The sequence below is a fragment of the Peromyscus californicus genome, unplaced genomic scaffold, assembly GCF_007827085.1.
Source record: "Peromyscus californicus insignis strain IS unplaced genomic scaffold, ASM782708v3 Scaffold_4__1_contigs__length_199733344, whole genome shotgun sequence".
In the NCBI taxonomy this organism is placed as follows: domain Eukaryota; kingdom Metazoa; phylum Chordata; class Mammalia; order Rodentia; family Cricetidae; genus Peromyscus; species Peromyscus californicus.
Genome location: NW_026294562.1, coordinates 29521671 through 29541735, shown reverse-complemented (window position 1 = coordinate 29541735; position 20065 = coordinate 29521671). Strand labels below are relative to the sequence as shown.

At 43.6% G+C, this 20065-nt stretch overlaps 1 protein-coding gene across 3 annotated transcripts in view; it reads left to right on the top strand.

The window, feature by feature from the left end:
- Window positions 1-20065, top strand: part of Papss2 (3'-phosphoadenosine 5'-phosphosulfate synthase 2) — a 77462-nt gene that overhangs the window by 38938 nt on the left and 18459 nt on the right. For all 3 annotated transcript variants that reach the window (XM_052762689.1, XM_052762688.1, XM_052762691.1), the window contains 6 exons: window positions 4586-4700; window positions 8209-8444; window positions 9764-9902; window positions 10388-10506; window positions 10683-10796; window positions 13062-13173. In XM_052762689.1, the coding sequence (XP_052618649.1) occupies window positions 4586-4700; window positions 8209-8444; window positions 9764-9902; window positions 10388-10506; window positions 10683-10796; window positions 13062-13173 (835 nt within the window). The remainder of the gene's footprint in view (window positions 1-4585; window positions 4701-8208; window positions 8445-9763; window positions 9903-10387; window positions 10507-10682; window positions 10797-13061; window positions 13174-20065) is intronic.

The following is a 20065-nucleotide window of genomic DNA, read 5'->3' as shown; positions in this document are numbered from 1 at the left end:
ATATATATATATATATATATATATATATATATATATATATATATATATATCATGATTAATACACAACTATAGGAGCTGAGAGATGGCCCCGTGGTTAAGAGCATTTGCTGTTCTTGCAGAGGATCTGGATTTAGTTTTCAACATCTACATTGGAGGGCTCGAAACCTATAATTCCAGTTCCAGGGGATCCAACGCCCTCTTCTGGCCTCCTTGGGCACTGCATGCATGTGGTGCCAATATAGAGAAGTAGGCACACAAACAGATAAAGGAGAATTTTTTTTTTTTTGAAGGACGTGACTTTTAAAAGCCAGGTGTGTGGTGGTGGCACATGCCAGTAATCGCAGCTACATGGGAGAAGAATAACAAGTTCTAGGCCACCTCAGACTGCACAGAAAGCTTCAAACTTTCCAAAGGACTGGAAATATCAGCTGACCTGCAGGGTTCTTAGCCAGCATGTATGAGGCCCTGGTTTCAAGTTCCACCACTGTTAGTTAAATAGATAAACAAAAACAGTAAGTAAGTAACTACAATGACAGCCTAGAGCAGTTTCTGCTCGCAGATTGTTGAACTGGTTTTAAATGAAAAACTTTTGGGAGAACAAAAGATTTACAGAGCCTGAGTTTATGCTGATTTCTGCTCATGTGCAGAGAAAACATGGCCAAAAAAGAGACAAAGCAAGCTTTGGACTCGTGCACAGGCGGATAGGATACCACAGTCTAATGTCCTATAATTACAAGTTGAGTCCTCTTCCAGAAACACATCAGCATGGAGCAAACTGCTTCCCCTGTCTGCAATCTTAAATGCTCCTTGTTTCCTTACCTTTAAAAGCATGCATCTAGTAAATCTGACCTATCATGAAGGCACACCTAAGTGTGCCTCAGTGAAGAAAGTATAAGCCTCTATCAAGACTTTATCAAGACAGAAACATCGCAGTCACCCCACAGGTGGCTGCTGTTCTAACACGTTTGGTTTGTTTCCCCTATTTTGGGACTTCCTATAAGTGGAATCACACATACGTAGTTTTCCATAAGACTTCCCAGAGTTGGAATAAGGCCTTCCATTCATTTCATCCATGTTTCACATATCAGCCATCCATCCATTTTGGTTTCTAAATAGAGTGTTCCATTTTGTAACCCTTCTACTATTTTAAGCTATGTTTTTATTTCAGGGATACATACCTTTTCCTTTTTTTTTTTTTAATTGATGACAATTATTTCCAGTTTTTAGTCAAATAAAGTTATTAAAAACATTCTTGTATAAGTCTTTTTGAGGACACACGTCTTCATTTCTCTTGAATAAATGGCCATAGTGGAGGTAAACATTTAATTTTGTAAAACAGTTGTTACACACACACACACACACACACACACACACACACACACACACACACACACACACCATCAATATAAGAGACATTCCTTAGCTGCCATTAGATGCTATTGGTATCTTGTTTTGGTTTTATTTTGTATTTCTTTGGTAACTGATGAATTTGTGCACTTCGTGATGAACCTGTAATTGATTCTTCAGACCACTGGTATCTTTTTAAAAACTGAGTTCTTTTTATTATCGACTTGCAGGTACTCTTTATATACGTTTATAATAGTGTACATTATATGTATGCATGTTGGGGGTGGTGTGGTGCATGTGTATGTGTGCACTCTCTTCTCTCCTCAGGGCAGTGGAGATACTTCATTTTCTGACCCATCTTTCAACCCAAAATGATGCCAAGGATTCTGCTGGCTTGGTGCCTAGGACTGTCCTAGCACAGAATAGAGGCTGAGTAAACTTACTGAAAGAATCAGTGAAGGAACCGAAGAACCAACTGACTCCTAGTCCTGATAATTTAGACAGTAATCTTGGTTTAACGACACAGCAAAGATGGACTGAGGAGATGTGAATGCTCTCCTTGAACTACAAAGTGACTGATGCGCCCTCTGGTGCAACCCTGTCTAGTGTGCTGGAAGCGTCTACCACCTCCAGGTTCTGATTAGATTTGTCTGGTGGGGCATCAGAATATCCACTTTTGAAGATTTAGGTAGTTAACCTGGCTGAGACCCTCTCTCACCCTGATCACATTAGACGAATCTTAAATTGCTGTGTCAGTGGCTCAGCTTAGTGCCTGGTGCTAGCGCATGGTGGCTGGTGGCTGGTTCCATCTGCAGGCAGCTGCTGGGAGATGTGTCTCTCTACTGTGGCTGGCATGAGACTGTGAGACTAAGAAGCCATGCTGGGCTCCATTTTTGTGTGTTTTGAACCTTTTCTTAAGCTTTCTCAGGTTTTATATGGATGTATGTTGCCAGACATTTGAGTGTCATTTGTAGGCAGAGTTTTTCATTATGACTCCTGGCTCCCAAATAATCACACAGAGACTTAATATTAATTATAAATACTTAGGCTGATAGCTTAGGCTTGTTACTAACTAGCTCTTATGACTTAAATTAACCCCTATTTCTTATCTACACTCTGCCACGTGGCAGTAACATTTTTCAGCACTGCATGTTCATCTTGATGCTTTCCGCATCTCCTGGTGACTTCTCATGACTCTCCCTTCCCAGTACTCTCTTTTTGTCCACATGTCCTGACTAACCTCTACATACCTAGCTCTTGGCCATTTAGCCATTTATGAGACCAATGAGAGCAAGAAATACCCACAGTGTACAAAAAGATTGTTCCACAGCAAGAAGCATTCTTCATTGGGATTGTGGACACTTGACCATACTCCAGTGGACGGCCCCACACCCATGTTCATATGGGCAGCACTAACTGAATAGAATGGACTATTTAGAGAGAGAGAGAGAGAGAGAGAGAGAGAGAGAGAGAGAGAGAGAGAGAGAAGGGCATGAAGCTGGGAGAGAGGTGTGTTTGGGGGAATTGAGGGGGTTTGAAGGAGGGAAATGGGGTGGACATGATATTTAATTGCATACATGTATGATTTCTCAAAGAGTAAATAAAAGAATAAAAATAAAAAGCAGGATACATATATCTAATCCCAGGGCTAGAGAGAAAGAATAAAAATAAAAAGCAGGATACATATATCTAATCCCAGGGCTAGAGAGACTAAGACAGGAAAATTCAGTTAATTCTCGCTCCTGAGCTCCAGGCTCAATGGGAGATCTTATCTCAAAAAATAGAAGAGTGATGTAGGAAAACACCGAACATTGATCTCTGGCTCTCACCCATGCATCCCATGCATACCACACACACACACACACACACACACACACACACACACACACACACACACACACACACACAAGGGTAGGGGGAGAAGACAGAGGAAGAGACAGAGATAGAGACAAAGAGATATAGAGATATAGAGAGACAGACACACAGAGAGAGATAGAGAGACACTCACAGAGAGAAAGAGACAGAGACAGACAGAATAGATTTTTATGATTCAAAAATTACTACATCACAGACATATATCTGCTGATTTACCTATAGTTTCTTTCCTGAATAACAGACTATAAATGTATAAACGTCCACCTCAAACTGTGCTTGCTAGATCATTTAACTTTTTACCACCCATTAGACATTTTACCTTCCAATTAGAATTTACATGAAGATCATATAGTCTGTTGCCTAACTGGGCTGATGTTACTATAACACAGATGCAGATTTGTGGTGTGCGAATTGGCCTCTGTGCCTCATGACTGGTACATTTTAATTTCTGCTGGGGATTTGAAAGGTCACAATGTTCATACGTTGACACTGGGAAAGTAAAAGAAACGGAGTTTAGTTCTTTTGAGGCAATGACCACTGCGCTTAAAGACTAAATTCTTACCGACTCACTGCTGGCTAGGTAGAGAAGAGCTGTATTTGGCTTTCTTTCTTTTCTTTTTGAGACATTTCACATTGAAGCACAGTGTAATATGAAACTCATTATGTAGCCCAGGCTGGCCTTAAATTCCAGGCAACCTTCCTGCCTCAGCCTCCCAAGTTCTGGGATAATTGATGTGAGCTGCCACATCTGGCTTTGGCTTTGCTAAGACTTTATCATGTTACCTGTCTCCATAGGGACAGGATGGATCAAACAGCCCTCACTAGAATTCCCCTATGTGTTTAAGCCCACAGGATGTGGGGAGAACATGCATTTATAGAAGCAGACATTTCCTTCCGCCTCCTAGAGAAGGTGCCCAATTTTAACTGCCATGGAATCAGAGCTTTGACAGAATCAGAATAATCTAACTTGAATAGTCTGAAAGAGCACAGAGGTTGTTCTAAAGGCAAAGTTTGTCTCTAAACTAGTAAAACTATGGTTCATACTCTATTTGCCAGTTCTAGCTGGGAAAGGCCAGTGATGTAGCAGGTCGTATTCTATGAGTCAATACAATACTACACAGTACTTCAAAATTAATTATTCTGTGGAAACAAAAATTCTCCTGGCTTATGTGTAAATGAATGAGTGGGATGAAAAAAGTTCCCACACTGTGGGGTGAGGGTGGGACTTTTTAAAATATGTTTCATAGAAACTGTTGTATACCTCAACTCTGCAATTCAAAGTTAAAATGAGTGTATATGCTCCATGTAAAGCATACGCATTTTATTAATCAAGTATTATGCTCAATCTTTTCTTTTTTTGTAGGACCAGCAAAAATCCACCAATGTGGTCTACCAGGCCCATCACGTGAGCAGGAATAAGAGAGGACAGGTGGTTGGAACCAGGGGAGGATTCCGAGGATGTACCGTGTGGCTCACAGGTATTACACACACACACACACACACACACACACACACACACACACACGCACACGCACACGCACACGCACACGCACACACACATTTTCCAGGTACCTTTTTAAAGATAGAAAATTGATATGTGGCATGAGTTTAAGGAACTCAGTGTGACATATTACACCTAGTAGGTGTTTATTTGAGACTTAAAGGAAGTGAAGCGAAGAGCTGTGTAGATGCCTGGCTGTCGGCCATCACTCTTCTAGCCACGTGAACTAGAGTCGGGTGGGCTGAGGGAGGCTACTAGCTACCAGGTACCATTCTTTGGCAGCACAAGATGAGACAAGTGGACTGCAGCACCTTTGTTCAGCTCTAAGGAGCTGCTCATATTCACCCCTAGATGCATTTCCTAATTTGACAGTGAGTATTTGCTAGCCTGTCAGGTCATGGGTGTTTAGAGCTAGTTTTCTGATGTCTTGATGTTCTGGGGGCCATTTCCATGAACAAACAGAATCTATGTGAAAAGGATTGCCAGAAATCTCACCTTGGCCAAGGGTTATCTTCTGCCTGTAGAAACAACTTGCTGACCTTGAGATGACCCAGTGAATGTCCCTTTTCTTGTCTTTTCCATCCACATGTTCCAAAGCTGAAGGTTAGTGACAGACTTGCAATTAGGCCTTAAGATTGCTGCCGTCCCATGTCTGAGTTCTTACTTGAGATAGATCGATGATATAGCCAGGCTTCAGAAAGGGAAACCCAGGTACACTTCATAGACAGGACTTTCCAAAACTGGAAGAGCCCAGAAGCAACAGCATGTTTATTTGGGCTGTGAAAGGGGAGCATGTGCTATTTTCTGCTCACACAGGCAAAGATCTAACCTGAGAGCGGCTCAGGAGAATGTGGAGCTAGCAGGAGGGCCTGCCTGAATCATTTCTATTTGTTATTGTTTGCTTGCACTGCTTCTGGCCTGTGAGACAGGGTCTCACTGTGAAGCCCAATCTGGCCCAGAATTCACGATTCCCCTGCTTTAGCCTTTCAGTGTGGAGTTACAGGGTGGTGGTACATGCCCAGGTTTGGTTTGTTTTCTTTCCTTGCTACTCTTGAATTCTTCCTGGTGCCCGTGGTTTCCTGGTTTCCTTCACAGCTGGGATTTGCATCAAAACAACTTCATCCCATCTTCGAATGTGACAATGGGTATGGAGCCCTAAGGGCCAATATGATGGACTTGCCTACTGTTCCACCGTGGGGAGATGCAGTTTGCAGTAGCAGGGTACATCTGTGGTCCCAAGGCTCCTCACCTGCCGCCTGCTTGCCTTCCCCAGCTGCTTACTAGGGAAGCTCACTTCTGTACTGAGACAGACACATGAAGTTCATGTACTCTAATGGGCACCCCTTTGAAAAAGAAAAAAAAAAGAAAAAGAAGAACTAGCAGGTAGAAGAGGTGGAACTGGAAAGAGTTTATTCCCTCTGACTTCTCTTCTCTGTGCTTCAGAGGTTCAAGATCAGTCATGTAGACCAAAAGAAACCAGTTACTTCAGAGGCTCAGATTTGAGAGCATCCACATCCGCTGTGACTACACAAGTCATTTAACCCCTGCCTGCTGGGGGACGTCTTTCTGTACACTGTGAACATACGTTGTTCCCATTGGTTGATAAATAAGCTGCTTTGGCCTATGGCAAGGCAGCTTAGAGGCAGGAGGGAAATCCAAGGAGAGAGACAGGAAAGAGAAAGGCAGAGTCTAGAGAGACACCAGCCTGCCACCCAAGGAGCAACATGCCAACAGACCAGTAAAAGCCATGGAACACATGGCAAAACATAGATTAATAGAAATGGATTAATTTAAGATAAAAGAGCTAGCTAGCAAGAGACCTGCCATAGGCCACACAGTTTGTAAATAATATTAAGCCCCTGAGTGATGATTTTATAAATGGCTGCAGGACTGCAGGGCCGGGCAGGACCAGAAAAACTTTCAGCTGTATTTCTGAGCCCCAATATCCTTGTTTGTAAGTGCTAATACATAGCCGTTGTAGGTAGAGCTAAATAAAATAAAGTACCAATACTCTCAGCCCAGTGCCCACCCTAGGGCACCACCACTCCAGGGTGTTGTAGTACATACCCAATGGCCTGGTCACATGCCGGCCATGATCGAAGCGAGGCCTTTGCTCTCCAAAAGCTGAGGGAAATGGAAGGAAATTTAATTTCATTATTCTGATGCAAGAGAACATACCAGCAAGCCAGGGTTCCTATTTTTTTTGTTACCTACAAGCTGACATAAATTCCAAGGGGAATCTATCACGGAGATCTATTCAAAAGAAATTGTAGTCATTCAGTAGGATCCCAGAACCTTCGTTGGCCTTTTTTTCTAGGCTTCCCTGTTACAGTCAAGAATGTGCCTTGAGAATGGGACTGCAAGCCTGGGGGCTATTTATTGACCTCTTGCAGATTCCCCCCCTTGCCCAGTCACCTGTCCTTCCCCGGAGCTTCACCCTAGCTTTGCTCTTACATTTCCTGCCCCCTCCCGCTCCCAGGCACCTTCTCTGTGCTTTTATTGGCTTTTTGCCTTTTTTTTTTCTCCTTCTCTCCCAGTTTTTCCATTTCCACATTGGGTTCTGTGCAGTGGCAACCTTGTGTCTTGGAATACTCTTCAGGCTCAAAGGTCCTTAAGGACAAGCGAACTGTGAGGGAACGGGCTTTCTGGGGTAGGTCAGACCCTGAGTATTTAGATCCTTTGTGCCTCCACCATGTTCTCCTTATCTAGAAAATTACAGAGTGGCCCAACCACGCCCACACTATGGTCACTGGTGCGTCTTGACTCTATTTTCATCTAAAGACATAAAGTGCCTTTAGAGCAGAGTGTGCATGTGCCTAAGAGCTCAGAAACTCTCCAGCCTTGGCCAGCATGAACACCTCTACATTTTGACAGTCATTAAAAAAACAAAACAAAAAAACAAAAAAACAAAAAAAAACCTATGGGTTCTAATGCCTGGTAGCTATCCGGTAGAATCCACAGGGAGGTGGGCTTACCAATCTTCTGGGTACCAGTCCCCCTCTCCGAGACTCAGTGCTCCCAGAAGAGTTAAGTCTCTGTCACCACAGCTCTGCTTTCTCAAGAGCAGCCAGCATCTCAATTTGTAAGAACATCTTTCTAATCTTTAAAAATGTTTGCAGGCAAAACAGCACATGGTCTATGCCCCCAGGTCTCCCTATTTACAATCCCCGGTTGCTCTGAAAAACTTTCAAAATTCCAAATAAATGCAAGGACTCCGGTTTTGTGCTCTTTCCAGATTTCAATGGTTTTTGTTTAAAGCTGGAGTATTGTTAAGAGTTTAGTTATGTATAAAGGTGCCAGATTATCTCACAGTCTTTCATCTTTTGAGGGACATTGGTTTATTGAGACGGGTTTCCTAGAGCAGAGGCTAGCCTTGAACTCCTGATTCTCCCGCGTCCACCTAGCAAGCACGGGGATTACAGGCAGGCCTCCATTCCCTAGCTGATCATTTTTCATCTCAAGTCTGCCTTGCCTGTTCTGAACAGGTCTCTCTGGTGCTGGAAAAACCACCATAAGTTTCGCTTTGGAGGAGTACCTTGTCTCCCACGCCATCCCTTGTTACTCCCTGGATGGGGACAATGTTCGCCATGGCCTCAACAAGAACCTGGGATTCTCTGCTGGGGACCGAGAAGAGAACATCCGCCGGATTGCAGAGGTGGCCAAGCTCTTTGCCGACGCCGGCCTGGTCTGCATTACCAGCTTCATTTCCCCATTCACAAAGGTAAAAGATTTGATGCAGGGCAGGAGGCGGCACACCTGCCCTCCCTCGATCCCTGATCCCTCGGCTGTGGCCTCAGCCAGCCGAGCTGGAGAGATCAGACTTTCACTTTCCCACTCATTCTCCCTCTCCTCACGTGCCCCCCCATGCCCCCCCTGCGCCCCCCCCCCCCCCCCCCCCCCCCCCCCGCAGTCCTTCTATTTGCTATCGGTTATGTAAAGAGAGTTGCCTCACTGCCAGAAGCCAGGGCCTCAGCTGACACGAAGCCTTTACAGGGTGACAGTCATCAGAGACACGTGGTCAGAGTTGAAAGAGTTGAGCAAGACCTCCGCAGCCTGTCTTTTCAGTTGTCTGGAACGAGAATGTTTAGCTGGCCCGAACAGCAGCCAGTTCAAAGCACCGGCTTCTGCCGGCTTAGTGGAGACAACCCTGACCCGGGTGCCCTGTTCTCTCGTCTAAAGCAGGAAGTTTCTAGCAAAGCCGTCCTGCGTTGAGAGGGGCGGCCCTGCTAAGAGGGAGCTGTGTTCTGTCGCTTCCTCTGGAAGTCCTTCCGTGTGTTTACCAGAGTGACATCTCTGGGCTTCTGCAAGGACCCCGCGGGGCACACATCTCCTGTTACCTCGAGATTATCAAGTCCAAGAGTACACTGTGTCTGGCCATGAAGAATCTCATGAGGAAACTTTGTCCTAATCTATTTTCTCTCATAACAAAATATCAGACCTGATGAATTAAGGAAGACTAAAGGTTTATTTGGCTCACGACTTTGGAGACTCTGGAACCCAAGAGCATGGTGCCAGCACCTGCTGGCATCTGATGATGCGCCTCATACTGCATTTCACACAAGAGCGAGCAAGGGTTAGGCTAATTCAGCCCCCACACCCCAGCTATTTTGCTATGTATATCCTCAGGCCAGCCTCATGCCTTATCCTCTGGCCTCAACTCCCCAAGTGCTGGGATTAAACTTGTGCCTGTGTCCCATCATATCCCACTGCTTGCTTTTCTTTTTATAGTCAAAATCCCTCTCAAATGACCGAATCCAGTCTCAATTTCCTCCTAGAGGCTCCACCTCCAACTATCAATATATGAGCTTGAGGATTATATTTCCAACACATGAAGTTGGGGTCATGCATTCAAATTGTACCAAACATTTTTGAGGGGCATGGGGGTCTCTTGTAGCCCAGGCTTGGCCTTGAACTCACTTTGCATCCAAGTCTATTCTTGAACCTCTCGATCCCTCTGCCTCGATTCCCCGAGTGCTGGGATTACAGGCATGCCCCTCCATGCTTGACTCTATTTACAGCTTGAAACACGCTGTTTTTCAGGATCGTGAGAATGCTCGCAAAATCCACGAGTTAGCAGGACTCCCGTTCTTTGAGATCTTTGTAGATGCGCCTCTAAACATCTGTGAAAGCCGAGATGTGAAAGGACTTTACAAACGGGCTCGAGCTGGAGAGATTAAAGGTATGAAGAGTAGCTCCAGCACTCTGACAGTTACTTCCTCTGCCAGGCTTCTGATTCTGTCCTTAGAAATCTGTCTGTAGCTACGTACCCTGTGTCCCAGTTGCAGAAAGCACACACTTACGAAAGCTCAGTGTGTTCAGAGTGTCCATGGGCTTACTAAATATGGGGGTTATCTTTGAAGAACCATCACCTCAGGCAGGAGTGAAGTTCAGAGAAAGAACACAGACTGGATTTAGGAATGGGTCTCATGAGTGTCTTCCTTACTTTCCTTTGGGATTCCAGTCAGCAGTAGAAGGCTTAGTTTCTGCCAGATATCATGGCTAACTTGAAGCTCTCCAAGCAAGAGATCAAGAATGGCGGTTTGAACTTTTCAGTCATAAATCACATTTTCAGTTTAACGTATTTATTACAGAGTGTAAAAGGTCTTATTGATTGATAACATTCTGCCACGGGCACAGACATGATTTAGCTCTTATGCCCTGCAGGGTTTACAGGCATCGATTCTGATTATGAGAAACCTGAAACTCCAGAATGTGTGCTGAAGACCAACTTGTCTTCAGTAAGTGACTGCGTGCAGCAGGTGGTGGAGCTTCTGCAAGAGCAGGTAGGAGAGAGAGAGTGTGTGAGTGTGTGTGAGTGTGAGTGTGTGTGTGTGTGTGTGTGTGTGTGTGTGTGTGTGTGTGTGTGTGTGTGTGTGTTGAAAGATCACCTGAGTTTCTTTATTAAAACCCTCCCCTTCCACTCTCAGTTCCAACTATTGCCAACTCCATTTCATTGCAGAACATTGTGCCCCACACCACCATCAAGGGCATCCACGAACTCTTTGTGCCAGAAAACAAAATTGATCAAATCCGAGCTGAGGCTGAGACTCTCCCGTCATTATCAATTACCAAGGTAAGAGAGTACAGACCGGCCAGAGAGGCTCAGGGTTAGTATCTGACACTATAAACTAGTATACAACTCCTCTTTAAAACTACATTTGTTTATGTGTTTTGTATATGTGTGCCCCCCACCCCTGCCGCCCGCCATGTGTGCGTGTGTAACAGGCTGCATGAGTGAGGTCGGAGGACAACATGCAGGGGAAGAGTTAGTTTTCTCCTTCCTTCCACCATGTTCGGGGATCGAATTCAAGTTATCAAGCTTGATGGCAAGCACTTTTACCCATCTTGCAGGCCCACAATTTCTTTTGACCATAAGAAATATCCACTTAAGGTGAGTCTATGAAGACATTCCTCATCCTCTCACCTCCTCTCTGAGCAAACAAAGGCCAGGTGGAGAAGCTGACTGAGAAAGCAGTAGCCATGTTTGCATAGGACAGTTTGCATGGCACACCCACACCTCTATATGCTGAAATAGAGGCAGGATGCCAGGGATGGTTTGTTAGCAATGGCTGAAAAGTTTATCCAGAATGTGAATGCTTTTTGGGCGATTGTGAAGAATGTGGTGGGGTGTGGGGGGGAACCCCACAAAAAGCAACCCTGATCTAAAACACTATGAGCTTTTCTCCTGTGTGTCTGCTGGTTCTGTTGATATGTACAATCCCATGAAACCTGGGGAAGTGGTACTAGCCCTAGCTGGATGCTACTCTAGACATATAGTTATCACCAGGAAGAATATGCTCTTGTGGCTAGAACTGACTGCCACCTCTACAAAATGACAGCTACCACATGCAAGAATAAAATAGCCAACAGGTCAGAGATAAGTCTTTGGGGAAAGTTTATAACTCACAATCAGCTCATGCCCACAAGGTGTTCTGTGCATATCCTCTTAGATAAAACTGTCACCAACAAATATCTCCTCAGACCTCCAAATATGAAATGCACAGTCATATGGGAGACCAGGGTCAAGTGTGGAGAATATAGGATACAAGATAACCAAGAACAAGTTCTTCCAGAAGCTTCCTCTGCAGACTGTGTCCTTTCCACATCAGGGAGATTCCAACCTGAAGAAAGGGGGTGGCAGCTTCACCTGCATTGATTTCATTAGCTGGAAGGGGTCATATGCAATCCCAGCCATTTTTTTTTTTTTTTTTTTTTTTTTTTGGTTTTTTTCGAGACAGCGTTTCTCTGTGTAGCTTTGCGCCTTTCCTGGAACTCGCTTTGGAGACCAGGCTGGCCTCGAACTCACAGAGATCCGCCTGGCTCTGCCTCCCGAGTGCTGGGATTAAAGGCGTGCGCCACCACCGCCCGGCCAATCCCAGCCATTTTTATGGATCAGTTTTACTTGTGCATACAAGATGATCAAGTCTCTCTTGCTATCTTTTTATTATTCATTAGAAATTTGGAGAGTTTATGAGAAAGGTTAATAGGGTACTTGCTTCAGCTAATTAGGACCCCACAAATGATTTATAAACAGAGTTCCTTAGTTCTGTAAAATGAACCCAAGCACCCCAGTATTGTAGTCAGACAAGTAAGCGTGTCAAAGCAATGCAGGGTGATAGTTCAACAACAAAACCGTCTGCAGGGCAGAGAACTTCAGAACCTAAGGAATGACTCCTCAGGTCACAGGGATGAAAGGAAAGGTTTCAGAGCAGGGAGCATGTGTTGAGTTTTAAAGATCAATAGAGCTTTGCAGGTAGCCAAGAAGCTGGGTGGAACATAGCCCACATCCTCCAATCAACTGAAAGTGCCTGTGGGTTCTGACTACACATTGCCTTGTGGTGTTGGCATATTGATCCTAACTGGGGAAGGAAAGGAGATGGAAGTTCCCCCATGAGTCCCAGGAGCCAAAGCTTAAAAGGTTTTCATACCATGATAACAACTTTGTCCTTTACCATAGAGTTAATGGCTTGCTCAGTTTAGTCAAATGGCCAGTAAGTACATCTTATGAAAAAGCACAATCAAACCTTCATTGTGTGTGTGTGTGGGGGGGGGGGGGGGGCAACAGTGAATTTTTAATTCTGTTGCACATTATAGGAATGTTACAGCTGAAAGTATTTAAATAATCTCAATTTGGAATCCTGTGATCACCCTTTTATAGGAACATACTAGACTTACACATAGCTGGCCCTTGAATCAGAAGTCCATAGAGTTTTAAGTGGGAACACTTGAAACATAGAAGGCTCTTCCCTCCTCACCCTACCGATTGAATAGGGAGACATACCTTGGGCCTGAGGAGGAGAGGTGAATGACACATTCTCTTGTTCCCTGTGTTTTCCAGCTGGATCTGCAGTGGGTGCAGGTTCTGAGTGAAGGCTGGGCCACGCCTCTCAAAGGTTTTATGCGGGAGAAGGAGTACCTGCAAATTATACACTTCGACACTCTACTGGACGGTATGTTTCACATTGTCTCTTACTGCTTATTAAAGAAAAACACCTGTCTTGCAAGTCTGCCCGTGGAAAGGACGTTTGCCCATGGTTTGCAGATCCTATTGCGATAATATTTAGATTGCTTACACTGTGCTCCTTCTATGTCTGTTTTCATTTTTACGAATTTTTTTTTCATTCTCAAAGGATTTATTATTTAGAACCAAGTTGCTGAGAAATGAAGGCTTTATTTGTATGCAAAGCCAAGGAGAGGTTCAACTCTTGAGTTCCTCCCTCCCAAGTTCTTTGCTGGATCTGTTAGTTAGAAGCTCCATTCAGGAGCATCCAGGAGCAGCCCATCACAGTTTACTGACTCACAGGGACCGTCCTTCCTCCACATTGCTCTTGTCCTATGGTGTCACACTGCCTGCTTTCCTTGATGGCTGCGGAATTGTCAGCACTCAACCTCACATGACATACATGAAAATGGTTTCATCCTCTGGACCCTGACAAGGGAATGTGATGGTGACTTTCTAGCCACAGGCTAATGGTTTTTAAAAAACTAATCTGGTCCAGGTTGGAAGCAAGTGCTACCCGGAAGACTTCCAGGCTGTTTCTAAGAATTTCCTTCCTGGAGTCCCTGAGGTCCTCAGGCATGGGTTCTCTATTTCCAGACCATGGGGAAATGGCTGCCAGGTGGGGAAGAGGTGCTGGTAAAATCACACTGACTACATAACCCTGGGCAAAGCTTCAGGCCCATTAGGAAGAAAGGACCAAATCAGATATTCAGTCTCTGGAAAGATACTCTGGGGTTTATGCTGCTGCCTAGGGAATGGCCTAGAAGCAGAATTTCCCATGCACCTTCATTCCTCTGCTGTAACGGAACATGCCCTACCACCTGAAGCCTTTGTTTCTCGAATTAAGTAACAACCCAAAAGCACATTTGGTTGAAGTTCAGCTTGCCCTAACAGGTCTTATTTCATTTGTTTTATAAAATCCCTAGAAATATTCCACTTCTCAGATGAGGAAACTGAGCTCAGAAAAAATGACTTGCTCACATTCACACTACTTGGAAGTGAGGCCCCAAGACCAGAGTCTGTTGCCCCTTTTAGACCAGCCAGCTCTCCTGATGGCCTTTCCAATGGACTCCAGAAGGCCAGGATGCCTAAGCTTGGAAATAAGACATTTATCTTGCTATCTTAATTTGGACACATGCTGACCACAACTGCATCAAAGACATGTTGTTGGACTCAGCAGCCGGCCATACCCAAAGAGGTTGGCTACGAGTGAGCATCCAGGCTGGAGATGTGACCACAGGACAAGGGGACCACATTGAAAGAGGGGGGCTCATTCCAAAGAGTGCCTTGTACAAGAATATCTCCATAAAGAGAGATGCCTGATGTTTGTGTAGTTTCATAACCCCATGCAGGCCACTCCTTTCATTCTTGCAGAAATAATCTGTTGGCTGAGACTCTACAGCTACACTCTACAACTAGAATCCACTGGACACACTTACATAGCTCAGGATTCAAAGATCTACATGGCCTTCAAAGTCTCCTCAGCTCTTACGTAAATTAACTGATAAAAAAAAAAAACAGAGAGCACAGAGGGCCCAGCAGGTAAGAGCACTGACTGCTCTTCCAAATGACCCATTTCCCAGCACCTACATGGCAGCTCAAAACTATCTGTAACTCCAGTTTCAGGAAATGTGACGCCCTCTTCTGGCCTTCAGGGTACTGCACACATGTGGTGCACATGCCTGCAGGCAAAGCACTCATACACATAAAGTAAAATTTTTAAAAATTTAAATTAAAAAACAGAGCATACAGGCCTGTAATTTAAGCTATTTTGGAGGATGAGGCAGGAGGACCACAAGTTCAAGGACAGCCTAGACAAGTTAGGGAGGCCCTACCTCAAAATAAAAAGGGAAAACAGGGACAGGGACATAGCTCTGTGGTAGCCCACTTTCCTAACATGGGTGAGGCCCTGGGTTCAATCCCTACTACTGAACAAAGACATCACAGATATCAGACTCTGTGTCCCTTTTTAGTTTGGGCCTTACTAGAGGTAGAATATAATAGTGGGTAAAAGTGTGAGCTGTGAAGCCAACCTGGCTGGATTTATCTGCAGTGAGTAGCTATGAATCTGCCAAATTTCCTCAAGTCATCTGGCTTAGATCCCTCATCTGCATGACAGAGATGATCATTACAGTGCCTACCTCCCTGGGATATTGAAAGTTAAAGAGAAATGCCTCATCCAATAGTGAAGTCCTATACCACGCTAGCTAGTGACACAAATGTACCCCGACTAGTGACAGTGAAGGGAGCCTGGAAACTTGAAGTGGCTTATCTGAAGTCACATCAGCCCGGGTCAGCCCAGATAAAGTTAGTAGCTAGTAACAGCTCCCTACTAAGTACTCACATACTGGGCTTCCCCCAGCTGCGGTGGACAGAGAGGTCCTGAAGAAAGAGTGAGCTTCTCTGAGGCCGACAGCAGAAATGTCTTCTTACCACATCGCTTTAAGCCAAAGCACTTTGAATTTCCCAGGCTGCGGCATCTGGGGGAGGCCACTTGAGCCCTTCCACTTTCCATGCCATAGTCTCCTTGTACCTGCCTGGTGTGATGCACTAAGAAGCTCCAGAACGTTTAAATATATTACTTTTATATATTATAAATTTGTATAGTGTATGTATATTATAAATAGGTATCAGCAGGTGTAGTAATATATCATTCATACAGGTATTACTTCATGTTAGACAGTTCATAAAGGTTTGAGTCACCACCACTGACAACGAAATGTTTTGCATAACCACAGCCACCTATTTACCATCAAACTGTAACTCTCTTGGTTACTTACAACCTACAAGCAATAGATTTCATTCTCACCCTGTCTCCTATAAAGCACTTTGTCAGCTTTAATTTCCTGAACGGTTCACATTTTACCCTGAGTGTAAAAATGTAATCAGTCGCCGGGCGGTGGTGGCGCACGCCTTTAATCCCAGCACTCAGGAGGCAGAGCCAGGCGGATCTCTGTGAGTTCCAGGCCAGCCTGGGCTACCAAGTGAGTTCCAGGAGAGGCGCAAAGCTACACAGAGAAACCCTGTCTCGAAAAAACCAAAAAAAAAAAAAAAAAAAAAAAATGTAATCAGTCTATTTAGTACAGAACCAAAACTGAACAAGGCCCCACCCCCCCAGAGCAACCATTTGTTCATGTTGATGGTATCTGTGAGTTACTACTTTCACATCAGTGTCTTTGGTCTCTTTATCCCTCACTGAAAATGTAGTTTCAGGGTTGTCACAGACCCTCCTAGCATAAATGTCACAGCCTATAGCTGCTGAGTGGGATGAAGACAATTCCATTATTTAAAATCTTCGTCATCGAGAACCTTCCAGCAGGGATGAGGGTCCCTACATATATTTGATGTAGGTTACCCCATTTAGCCTGCATGAAGATTTTTTGTCTTCATGAGGTGGTAAGTGTTAAAAGGGCAGAAATCTCACTTGAATTTGCATTCAAATCTAGGTTCTGATGATTCCAACACTGTGTTTATTTTCCTAGGCACACCATCAGGTCCTTTAAGCATCTGGGCTTCTACATTCTAAAACTGTTTGTGTCCAGACTCTCCCAAAGTCTGGTTTGGAAACCATTTGGCAGTCTTGCTGAAATTAAAAGAGAGACTAACATGTCTTATAATTATTTCAAACAGATAATCCTTTGAACAATGTTTTTAGAGTGCATTGAACAATAGCCCACAAAAATGGTATTACCATATGTTTGGTGTCCTGTGCCTACTTTTTAAAATAGCACAAGAAGTAGCTGAGAATATCTGCATGTTGAATATGTAAAGTGCCATAATAGGAATTTGTTCCTTGATATTGTTACTTCAAGATTCTCACGGTGGAGACCTGAAAACATGTTTTTTATGTTTGTATTTCTCTAGGCGTGGCCCTCCGTGGTATGTACTTCACCTTCCAAGTAGTTAAATTATTGTAATTAGATATGTTACATTAATTTAAAAAAATTTAAGGATATAATTTTTAAAAATCCAAATTAACCAGTTGGAATTGTTCGGTTCATAATCCAACCAGTTATAATAAAATCATACCACATTGTTCTGTTTATTCAAGTACAAACGACAGGAAATTTCTGGATCAGATGAAACTATTATTTGTAATGTTGAGTTTGGCTAACATAAGCAAACTTTGTTTCTAAATTATCATTGCACATTTTGTTCCCAAGTTCTCTTAAATTTATGATCATCTAATGACTTCTGGTCCTCTTTTAGTCTCAGAAATTTGAAATTAAATTTTTCTTTCACACAAAACATTTTTAGTCAATGAAGAAATTCATTTTAGATTCAATTTAAAGTATATATATCTGGTTGGACTGTGTATGATCATTCCTTGTTTGTTTGCAATGTATGATTGTGCATGGACTTAATTGCAAGCTATCATAATTGATAGTTACAGAAGTGAAAATAAATATACACTTACCGGGACTATAAATTTCTACATTGTACCAGAATGATGTAAAATTCCAAACATATCATTTATCTCTGATATTATTTTTATCTTTTTTTCCTTTAAAAAGCCTAATTATGTAATAAGGTTAATTTCACTTTTTGGAAAGAAAAAGTCTGTGCAACCAATAAACAGATCTACAATGCTAAAGAGAAAAGGACTATAATTGTTTAAAGCAAAAGAAGAATTATTCAGTTAGACAGGAAATTATCTGTTGGATGCGCTATGGTTAAAAACAACAATACTCTTCCAAAATGAGATAAAACATAATGAAATAAGGCAACTCTCCACAGAGCTGAAACACATGAAGGGAAAGGCCAAGGGATCAAGGAATATTTGAGGCCACAGAGGATGCTCAGCACAGTTCAACTGTTGGATATGTTTATGTATCAAAAAACTAGAGGGGCTGGATGCTCAGTGGTTAAGAGCACTTATTGCTCTTGCAGAGGACCCAGGTTTGGATCCCAGCATTCCATATGGGAGGTAACCAATTGTGACTCCAGTTCCAGAGAACCTGGCATCCTCATCTAGCCTCCTTGGGCACTGCACACACATGGTACACAGACACATATGCAGGCAAAGCACCCATACACATAAAATAAATAAATTTTTTCTTTTCCTTTCTTTTCTTTTCTTTTCTTTTCTTTTTTTGTAGAGAAGGGGCTGTCGATATAACTCAGGTTAAGAGCATGTGCTGCTCTTGCAGAGGGTGGCAGCTTGATTCCCAGCACCCATGCTGGGCAGCTCACAACCATCAGTAACTCCAGCTCCAGGGGGATCCAGTGCTTCTTGCTACCATGGATACTTGCACTCACCTGCCCATACCAACACACAGATACATATAATTTAAAAATAAAAATAAATCTTCTAAAGCAAAGTAGAGAAAAGGGCTAGGACTGTAGTTAAGTGGTAGAGCACTTGCCTCCCATGCCTGAAGCCCTGAGTTCAATCCCCACTACTGCCAAAACAAACAAAACCCCAAGAGTAGAGAAAGATAACAGGAGCCAAATTAAACATACCCGTGCCCATAGAGAGCTGCAGTCCCAGGCATATGGGAGCAGTGGGTATTATTAGTCAGTAGAACGCCTGTCCATGTGGTCCCACAGGTGAGTCCTTTATCCTGACTGGGAAACAAAGTGTCCTTGGGATGTCAGTGTTACCAGCATGCTGCAGGCAGGGCTAGGCTTCCTAACACTCCCTTTGACCTTTGCTTTGCAGTCTGCTTTACTTCGGTTTATTCAGGTCTCTGTAAGCAGAACTGAGCATCGTGGCCTCTCTCTCAGTGGAGTGGTCGGTATGCACCAGACAGCATGATTTCTCTTTAGAACTGGAGAATCCCTGAATGTGTTGCTCTTGGTTAACCTCCCCTTTCTTGGTAGGTTTAGTTGTGGTTCATCACAGACTTCTGTTAATACCGTACTTTACAGTGTGTTTCCCCCAAAACCCCCAGGTGCACACTGCTAACTCATCTTTCACGAACTCCTCACTTTGAGTTTGGTGTTCTCTCTGCAAAGGGGCTGGGTGCTCTGGCTTCTAGTGAACTTTAAAACAGGAGTTACTTTAACAACAAAATCTTCCTGCATGGCATCTACTTTACAGTCTTTAAAGGCATCTACTGTACACCGCAGGCTTTTATGGCAGACTGGATGTCTTTATTGCTGGCAGTTGCTGTCTGGCCTGTGACATTCTTTTAGGGATTACTAACTTGAGAGAGTTAAAGAGGACAAAGTGATATGCCTGCAACTGGGTTCACAGCCGTTAGGGAGTTTTATGTCCCACAGGAAAAGGACTCAGATCTTTACAGGTCAGAAGTATTCTAAGTGGACTTGACATTTCAGGACTCCGTTAACGTACATTTTCTCATACCCACAAATAAAGCAAGAGTAGTCCCTGCCCCCAGGCTTTCCTCTTTGATCGTCCTCTGTTCACTCCCAAACCACAACCTAATGCTGAGTCTTTGGTGTTAAATGAACCAGAGCCCTCGTTTATAACTGGAAGTACAGCTGAGAAAGACAGACTAATTAGAACATTGAGCATGCTTATGAAAGGGGTCATAGCCTTAGATTTTTTTCACACTATCTGGCACCATTAAGAAATGAGAGTCCGTTTTTAAACTTTTAAGCTTCAAATTGGAAAGCGACTACATCTTTTTAACCATTCTATCTAAAAATTCTTCGAAATGTTCATACTTATGTTTGGGAGGTGGTGGGTGGGTTTGAGACAGAGTCTCAGATAGCCCAGGCTAACCTCAAACTCACTATTATAGGCCAGGATTCCCCTGAAGTCCTGCTATCCTATCTCTGCCTCCCAAGTTCTGGGATTACAGGCATGGTGACTACACCTGGTTACATTCATATTAAATAACAACAAAGCCTTAGCTGGGCCTGGTGGTCCAGGC